This window comes from Gracilinanus agilis, chromosome 1 (genome assembly GCF_016433145.1).
Source record: "Gracilinanus agilis isolate LMUSP501 chromosome 1, AgileGrace, whole genome shotgun sequence".
Taxonomy (NCBI): domain Eukaryota; kingdom Metazoa; phylum Chordata; class Mammalia; order Didelphimorphia; family Didelphidae; genus Gracilinanus; species Gracilinanus agilis.
In genome coordinates, this window is record NC_058130.1 from 763,948,229 (window position 1) to 763,958,210 (window position 9,982).

At 42.5% G+C, this 9,982-nt stretch overlaps 1 protein-coding gene across 1 annotated transcript in view; it reads right to left on the reverse strand.

Annotated features, from left to right (window-relative positions):
- Nucleotides 1–9,317, reverse strand: part of NOS1 (nitric oxide synthase 1) — a 108,074-nt gene extending 98,757 nt beyond the window's left edge. Inside the window, exon 1 of the mRNA XM_044685444.1 lies at nt 8,593–9,317. Coding sequence (XP_044541379.1) covers nt 8,593–9,317 — 725 coding nt within the window. The remainder of the gene's footprint in view (nt 1–8,592) is intronic.
- Between the last annotated feature and the right edge of the window lie 665 nt (nt 9,318–9,982).

The window sequence follows — 9,982 nt, forward strand, 5'->3', positions numbered from 1 at the left end:
GATCGCTGCAGTGCCCACCAGGGGGCGGTGGCGCCCACTTTGGGAATCATTGATATAGACTATAGAGGGAGAAGAGAAGGCCTTGGACAGAGCCTTGTATGACACCTATGGTTAGCAGATAAGATCTGGGCAAATAACCAGCAGAGAACGTTGAGAAAGAACAGTCACACAGGTAGGAGGAGAACCAGGAGAGATCAGTATCATAGAGAAACTGAGAGAAGAAAGTGATCGACAGTGTCCAAGGCTTCAGAGGTCAAGGAGAATGAGGACTGAGAGAAGGCCATTAGGTTTGGCAATTAAGAGATCAGTGGGAACTTCAGAGAGCCATTTTGGTTGGATGGTTAGGTTGGAAGTCTGACTGAAGAGAAATGAAATGATTGAGAGGAAAGGAAACAGAGGCAGTGATTGCAGAGGGCATTCTCAAGGATTTTAGCTAGAAAAAGGAGGAGAGACTTGAATTTGAATTCTGTCACATGTTATGCGAACTTGGGCAAGACATTTCATTTCTTGAGGCCTCCATTTCTCATCTGTAGATGAGAATGTAGAAAGAAACCCAGTATTGTTTTTTTTTTGTTTTAAAAGTATCAATTATTTTATTTCAAGATGGCAGGTTGAGCCAAAATTAAAATTTAAGATCTATTTTAAGAACTTTTAGTAGTGTTCTAAGCTTCATTAATGTTTTTCAAATATTACACCCAAATAGACGTTGAGCAGAAAGATAATTTTTCAATAAAATAACTATCCTACTATTTATAAACCTCGTGTCTCTGTTACAGAGGAGCTATTTTCCCTCACACATCTCTAGGGAAGGTTTAGGCTCAGCCTTAGGAGGGATGGCAGTACTATGAATGTGAAAGTGCTGGCTGCATGTCCCATCAACTTCATGAGTCACAAAGCCAGTTACTGCTGAACAATCTTTCCCAGTGATGGGAGATTTAGCTAAGGAGGAAAAGGAGCTGATGCATGGCTGTTTTGGGAAATCCATAGAACATGGCTCGGATTCCCTTTCAGATACTTTCCATCCTGGCTCTAGAGCAGCATAGGGTCAGTGTAGACGGCATGAGACATGCAAGGAAACACAACCACCTTTTAAAGAGGGAGAACGCCAGAGCCATCCATAAAAGCATAAAGGGAGACAGGTAGGAAAGACTCAGTCTACCATCACCAAAGGCTTTTTGAATCCTTACCTGCAGCTCGCTTCTGCATTCTTCCACATATCTTACTGGTACTCTTTCCAAAAGACTGGCTGATCTATCCAGAGTACACCAGCACTGAAGACAACACGAAGCTCACTTAAATGCTTACTCTTTCTATAAACCAGGCATAGGACCAGCCCCAGAAGCTTATCTTTAGAGCACAATCCCTACGTTTACCTGTTACTAACAACACACATCTTGGCATTGGGTGGAGTGTGGCTGCCATGCTGCCAAGGAGATTGTAATTAAAAGTGAAGATAGATGAGTTCCAGGCAAAAAATCTCAGGCAGTTTTCTGGGAGGCTCGGCTAAGGAGAAAGGGCATCCTAGAAAGGTAGTAAGTGAAGAAAAGACGCAACTGCTCCTAAAAGAAGATAGCACAGAGATGGCTCCCATTTGTTCAAGGTGGCTTGGCTGTGAATGGAAATTTGCCCCAGGAAATTAGGTGGCTCAATGGTTAGAGAGCCAGGCCTGAAAATAGGAGGTTCTGGGTTCAAATCTAGCCTCAGATACTTCCTAGTTGTGTGACTCTGGGCAAAGTCACTTACTGCCAATTATCCAGCCCTTACCATTCTTCTGCCTTGGAACAATATGTAGTATTAATTCAAAGATGGTAATGGTTTAAATAAAAAAGAAAATAAAGTTGTTTCAAGGTTTGATGTGAAGGTATGATTACATCTGGGTCCTGTGTAAGAGAAGAACCTACTAGTGCTTCAAAACAAAATAACATGGCCAGGACAGTCTGTCTACAATCTTACTATTAGATTGGAAGCTCCTTGAAGGCAGGGACTGTCTTTTGTCTTTTTTTTTTCATTTTGGCATCCTCAGCACTTAGCATAATGCCTGTCACATACTAGGCTTTTGATAAATGTTTATTGATTGACTGAATGATTGATTGATCCCTTTGGGTTATGGGCAGCAACTGAATGAAAATGGACTTGTTGATTTCAGCTCACTGGATCTGAGTGGATAGACTTACCTACTGCAAGGTCTTTATCAAATGTAATTAGTGTAAGCACATCCCTATTCTGGAGAAAGGGAGCAGGAGGAACAAGGGATCACAGGACTTAGAACTAGAAAGGACCTTAGCAATCACCTAACAATAACTGGTACATTAAGCTTCACTAGACACATTCTATATGTTATCTACTTAGAACCCCATGGCAATCTTGAAAGGCTATTTTTCCAAGTATTATAATCCCCATTTCACGGATGAGGAAACTTGGGCCAAGAGATTAAATGACTTGTTTAGGGTCACAGAGCCAGTAAATAGAACATTATAGTACTGGAAGAGGCCTTAAGATTATTAACTTCCTCATTTTGTAGATGAGGAAACTGAGGCTCAGAGTTACATAGCTAGCACTTGTCTGAAGAAGGATTTGAATGCAAAAGAACCTTCAGCCCAATCAACTCATTTTGCAGATGAGGAAGATGAGGTCCAGAGAAACTGAAGAACAGGCTGAAGGCATACAGGCAGTTTAGTGCCAGAGGTGGGATTCAAACCCAGGTCTCCCTGTCTTCAAGTATAGCCCTCAATTCACTGCATCATATTGCCTCTGTGGAAATGTCAGGCTAAGGAGCTTCTAGTTTGTTTTGTTGTTAAAGGTAATAGGGAGCCACTGAATTAGCCAGAGGTGCACATTTGTGACCCAGATGATATAGTCATTTTTGGACTAAAAGCATACCTATTATCAGGGTTCTTGTGTTCCCAGAACAGAGCAGTCATAACAAGTCAATCAGTCAATCAACAAGCATTTATTGAACACTAATTAAATGCTGGGCACTGTGCTAAAAGCTGGAGAGTTAAAGGCAAAACACTGTTCCTGCCCTCAAGGTACCTACATCCTAATGGAGAGACAAATAAATAATATGTCCATACAAGACAGACCGAGAATAGACTAGGAACAGGGGGTTCCCCACCCCCTTAAAGTCCTTACTTAGTATCACTTCTAAGACAGAAAAGCAGCAAGGGCTAGGCATTTGGGGTTAAATGACTTGCCCAGGGTCTTTCAGCTAAGACGTGTCTCAGACCAGATTTGAACCCACCTCCTCTCTACTAAAGTCCTGGCACTTTGTACACACTGTATTGCCTCGCTGTCCTAGGGCAGGAGTTTTCGACATGGGGTTAAAACCAACGAGGGGTCCATCTATAACAGGGGGCCTATGAATATGGACAGGAAAAATTACATCTTCATTTTTATTATTATACAATTATTTTTACTACCACAAAATAAGGCCATATCTTTGTTTTTATTAACCTCTAACTAAAATTGATCATTTTTCAATTATTTTGAACATTATTTTGGGAAGGTGTCCATAGACCTCACCATACTACCATGATATGAGAAAAGTGAAGAACCCCTGGCGCAGATAGATAGAAAATAATCTCAAAGGGAAGACATTCACAACTGGGGGGACTGAGAACAGCCTCCTGCAGAAGGTGGGGTTTGAGCTGAGTCTTGAAAGAAATCAGATAGTTAGGAATTATGGGTGAAGAGAACACCCCTGGCAAGTGGCCAAGTAATTGTGATAATTAGATTAATTGAACCCATAAAACCCCCTTTTCACCCTTACATAATGTATACAGAAAAACAAACTAAACTGGCCATCTTTCTGCCTGGGGAAAGTGACACTAAATATGCTCTCAAAACAACTTTTTAAGACAATTTTGGAAGGGAGGGAAGAAGTCTGAGACACTGGACCCCATGGTTGGAGACCCCAGGATACTGTGAAGCTCTAGAAAGTGGAGGAAGGAACAAGATGGTGCTGAGGGAGGAGCTCACCTGAGGTGAGGCCAGAGTAGAAGAATCATGACATCTGTTCACTTGCTATATTTTAACAAATTATTCTTGCTAACAAGGTCCTGAGATCAATTATTCCCATGCTGCCGAAGGACTTCAAAGTCATTCAGTACTCTCTAAATTTTGGACCCCTGGGACAAAACTCTAATTTCTCTGCCCTAGTTATGGCTATAGGACATTTGCTGGCATCGGAATCCTTGGTAAATCATGTAAACTCTCTGGGGTCTCAGTCTCCTTATCTGTAAAATGACAGGGGGTTGGATTAGATGACCTCTGAGGTCCCTTCTAGCTTTAAATTTATGCTTTAAGCATGTCTGTCTGTCTGTCTATCTATCTATCTATCTATCTATCTATCTATGCATCTATTTATCTCTCTGTGTAACCATTCATCTATCTCTATTCATCCATTTATCTATTAACATCTATTTATCTTCCTATTCATCTATATCTATCTATCTATCCATTCATGAATCTATCTATCTATCTATCTATCTATCTATCTATCTATCTATCTATCTATCTATCCCTTCATCCATCCATCTATCTATCTATCTATCTATCTATCTATCTATCTATCTATCTATCTATCTATCTATTGCTATGGAATTTAATACTTTAAAAATCAGTTTCCACACACCAATTTTGTGAGCTATTTAGATAATGTGAGGACTATTATCTCCATTTCACAGATGGGGAAAACAGTCTCATAGAAGTTAGTGTGCAGCCTGTAGCCACACATTTAGGAGCTAGAAGATATTTATATCAAACTCAAGCCTCCTGAGGTCAAATCCATTATTCAGCTTCATCATATTGTGCTGCCTATTTCAAAGGAAAGGGAAAGAAAAGAACAAAGGAGACAAAAGAGAGAGACAGACAGACAGACCTAGAGAGAAAGAGAGGGAAAGAGAGAGATAAGAGAGAGAGAGGGAAGAGAGAAAAAGAGACAAGGAAAGAGGGAAAGAGAGGGGAGNGAGAAGGAGAGAGAGAGAGAGAGAGAGGGAGAGAGAGAGAGAGAGAGAGAGAGAGAGAGAGAGAGAGAGAGAGAGAGAGAGAGAGAGAGAGAAGAGTAACACAGGGAAGAGCTCTGCTATAAGCTCCACCATAATGTCTTTTCCTTTGAATGATTCTAGGATTCCTGTTTCTGTTCAGCCACCCCCATCATACTCTGGGTTGGTTCAGGGTGACCTGTCTCTGGGAAACAGGGCCAGCCAGACAGCATGCATCCCATCAGTGACTCCTCTCTGATGGCTTGGCCACATTACAGTTAATCCACCTTACTACTTCTCTTCCCAAATTCAGGGAAGCAGCACAGATTAGTGGAAAGAAGACTAGGTCTGGAGTCAGATGACCTGCATTCAAATCCAAAGTTTACTACATATTAGCTTTGTGATTTAGGCAATTCTCTTTACCTCTGCCTCAGTTTCCTCCTATGTAAAATGAAGGAGTTAGATTGGATGGCTTCTGGGACCTCTTTCAGATCTAAATCTGTGACTTACAATAGCTAAAAGTAACAAGGACCTGTCTGGGGGAATTAAATTGTTGGATGAATCCCCTTGATCCACCAGCCTGCTCTAAATGGTTGGGACCCAAGGAGAACTCCTTCCTTCAACCACTAGTCTTTGGATGATGAAAATCTCACTCTCTCAGGCTCAGTTTGCCTACAAAGCACAATGATTCATGTTACCAGAGAGATAGTTACCTGCAATGATGTAGGTGCTTGAATAGCTATCCTAAACAGCCAGAGAAAATAGGATACCCCAGAATCTAGAGCTAGAAGGACTATCAAGGCCACTTAGTCCAATTTTCCCCTTTATAACTCCCCACCCCATTTTTACAGAGAGAATAGGGAAAGAAACAATCATTTATTAAGTTCCTACTAAGTTTCAGGCAATGTGCTAAGATCTCATTTCATCACAAATATTATTTCATTTGATCCTTATAATAACCCTGGGAGGTAGATACTGTTATCGCCCCCATTTTACAGATGAGGAAATGAAGATAAAGAAAAAGTGATTTGGCCTGGGGTTTACACAGATAGTAAATGTACAGGTCCATATTTGAACTCAGATCTTCCTGAGGCTTGGTATTCTATCCATTGTACCATCTGGCTATAGAGAAAGAGAGTGACTGATGCCAAGACAAAAGGATAGGATTCAAATTTATATTCTCATGACAAATCAGAGCTCTACATATCACAACAAGATGTTATGACCAAATAGTGTATTCTTTTGATGCCACTCACCTTGAAAAACTTCATGGAAGTTAATCACAATCTAAATGCAATCTCCCTTCAGATGGCAGTCTCTGCTGCTTACGATCAAAGAGCAGTGCTCCAGAAGAGGTTGAGGTAGGATAATGGAAAAGACACTATATCACATTGGTGTAAGTCAAAAGATAGAATGTAGTGACTCACAGGATCATAAATGTAAAGTAAAAAGAGAGATTATCTAGTTCTTTTCATGGTTCTCTAGATAGATTTCAAAGAGTCTCAACTAGTTTTGTATTTTAATTTTGATAACTACATACTGATATTTGGTTTCTTTTGTAATTTTATTTTATATATCTAAAAACAAGATTTTGATGAAGAGTCTGCAGATTGCCAGAGATCCACATCACAAAACAGATTAAGAACCAAATTTAGCCCAATTCCTTTTACAGATGAGGAAATTGAGACTATCAAGGGTTATGTGACTTGCCCAAGGCCATATAGATAATATATGTCCAAGGTAATATTTGAACTTAGGCTCTTAGGTTAGAGTCAAATATTCTTTCCGTTCAACTATATTGTATCTCAGAGATGAAGGATTTCAGAGCCATCTAGCCCAAACTGTTCTTGACCAAGAATTCCTTCTAAAACATCATCTACCAGTTTGTTATCCTCTTCCACTTTAGGGGTGAGTCAATCCCATTCACATTCATAGTTATGGTCATTAATTGTGCATTGTTTTCCAAACTATTCTCCTGTATTTTTCCCTCTCTTTGTTCTCTGTGCCCTCTTTACAAAGAAGAGGGTGATGAGAAAAGTGTGCTAGCATTTGTGCTCTTTGCTTTATGAAATCAGCTTCCTCTCTTCTGTCCTTCTTTCCTCTCCCCTAGACTTCATTCTTTCTTTCCATTCCCTTTAACTCCCTATTCACAATCCCCACTTTGAGCTTAGCATATTTGTTACAAAGATTTTGTTTTTCTTGTTTTTCTTCTTTTAAATGGGGTGGGGAAAGGAAATAGATAGGAAGAGAAAATAAATTGAAAAATAAAATAAAATTTAAAAAAATCACTGACAATTGACCATTCAGCATCCTCCTGAATGTCTCTGGTGAATGAGAACTCAATAAACAAAAAATTCTGAGGCACATACAGTCAGACATCCTCCCTGGATGCTTCAAGGAAGGTCATGGTTGCCAAGGGGGAAGGGGAGAGGAAGGAAGGATAATAGTTACACTGCTTGATGTAGGGCACTGGATGCCAAAAAAGCATCATGGCTATGCTGTGGAGTTGGAAGGGCTAAGTTTTCCATATATAGAAAGATAGAGGTTTCATTTTTGGATTCATTCTCTCCTTCGAAAGTCACTGGGACAGGTTGTAGGGTGGATGGGGATGCAAGGAAGGAGTGTTATATGAGAGCTGATCTTTTGTAGGCTGGATTGTGCTCTCCCTTAGTGGCTGCCAAGTGAGTAGGCTTTGAAGAAGAGTACTCTTTCTGTGCCTCCTGGAAATCATATGGTCCAGACCTTTAATTCTCAATTCTAAAGTGGCCTTGTAATTTAGTTCAACTTAATGGGACTTGGGAGCTAGCCAGGATAACCATAAAAGACCCTAACTTTGGAAGAGTTTGTCTCAACCAAATGCACTAGCATATGGGACACTTGGGAAGGTGATCTGCTGCCCTTAGGTAGTAGAATCATTCATTAGGGGATGGATCTTGCCCTGCCTGGATGGCCTGGAGGTCATCTCAGAGGGAAGGTCCTAGGTCTGAGAGGGATCTGGGAAAGGTGGAATATGGGACTTGAATTGAGTCTCAAAGGGAGCCAGGCAAATTAAGAGGCAGAAGTGAGGGGGGCAGAGCATTCCAGGTATGGAAGATAAAAGGTGGAATGATTAACAGATGTAGTATCCTGTTTGAGGACCTGGGAATACAGCACTACTCTGAGTTCCTGGAGGGCAGGGACTGTCTTTTTATTTGTTTCCCCAGCTCTTAGCACAATGCCTGGCACATAACAGATGCTGAATAAATGCCTATTCACTGATTCACATCCCATTCCATTTATGGGGAGCTCAAAACATTGTTTTTTTTTTCTGTAACAGGTCTCTCATATTCTCCCACATTTCCCCCTGTCTAGTACATAAGAAAGAAGTATGAGGTCAATGTTAGCCACCTCCATCCCCAAGAGATATGGCTCTCCTTCCACCAGGCACATACCATGCTCCTCTTGCCCATCACCATGTCCCTTGTCGAAACCTACTTCCAGGTAACTTGCCAGCTTTTCTTGAGATATGGCTGAGCTGGCTAGATGCCCAGGTAGATGGGGCAGATAAACCTAGTTTCTGGGTTTCCAGGACGAAGCACACATATACACAAACACCTGCTACAGGGCTTACCTGTCTGCCTGGACCTCTGCATCCTTTGTCTCTATCTTGTGCGACCCTCCTCCGTTGATTTCCTTCTTGCCACTGGTCAGCAGGTTCAGCACTGGCTGGATCTCTCGGAGAAGGTCATTGCTTTCTCCACCACCGTGTAGGCTGGTCAAGGTAGTTTTCTTCATGGGGTCCTCCCCTTTCCGGTCAGGTAACATGCCGTTGGTTTGTGCCAGGGAATTGTCTTCTTGATCATTTCCCCTGGGGTACTGGGGCACACTCTGGAGAGCCACAGCACTGTCTGGCCCCGGAGGCTGATCTTTGCTGGGCACAGCCTGGTGGGACAGGTCCACTGCTTTGGTGGCTGGGCCTAGGGGTTGGGTCACTCGGATGGTCTTGGGGGTCCCATCACCAGTGAATGTAGTCTCCAGGTGAGTAGTGAAGCCCTCAGGGCCCCTCAGGATGAGGACCACGTGAGTCTCTGAGGCAATACCCCTCAGAACCTCCAGGGCACCCTCATAGCTCAGATCCACCAAGGGCCGGCCATTGACTGCAAGGATGATATCGCCTGCTTGGATAAGACCACTCTGCTCGGCCGCCCCACCCCGGATCAGATCAGAGATAATCACGGGGGGCTTGCTCACCCGTTCTTTCACCAGGAAGCCCAAGCCTCCTACCTTGCGTTTGAACAGTCTTACAGAAATGACGTTGGGTTGGATTTGCTGAACGCTAAACATGTGGTCTTCCATTGTAACTTCAGAGTATCTGGCCCAATAAGTGACCAGAGGTTCTTTCCCCTAGTGGGGGATACTCTCCAGATCTCAAAAAAAAGGAGTTAAGAAGATGGATCCTGTTGGGGCTAGACTTGTGTAAGCCAGGCTCAGGAAAAGGATTGGTTCTTTGGCGTTTGAGTTACTGGTCTTGGATGTCAACTGGTCCAGAGCATCTGGTGGCATCTATTCATTCCAGGGCCAATTTCTGGGCTATGATGTGATTCATGACTGCTCTCACTCTCTTGTTCTAAGGAATGGATGCTTGGCTTCTCCCGGGGGGTTCAGAATAGAAGATAGGGTATGTCCCTGGAAAGAGATTCAGCCTCAAAGAAACAGATGCCAAGCCTGGCAATGCCACCCTGGCACAGAGAGGGCCCCTGGGTGCTGCTCTAGTGGTGAGACATGCCAACTCCAGATCATTCCTTACTGATAGCTAGATGGGGGCAGCGACTTCTCTCACAGGTGTCTCAGTAGATGAACTGTTAGGCTGAGAACAGACTGGCGGCGTCTTGAGCTAAAGACAGAAGGGAAAGGAAAGGAAAGGGAGAGAAAAAGATACAAGAGACTGATGATTATGGAAAAGAAAGATGGGAAACATAGGCCTGAATGAGGTAACCATGAGACATTCCCATTGGGAACCT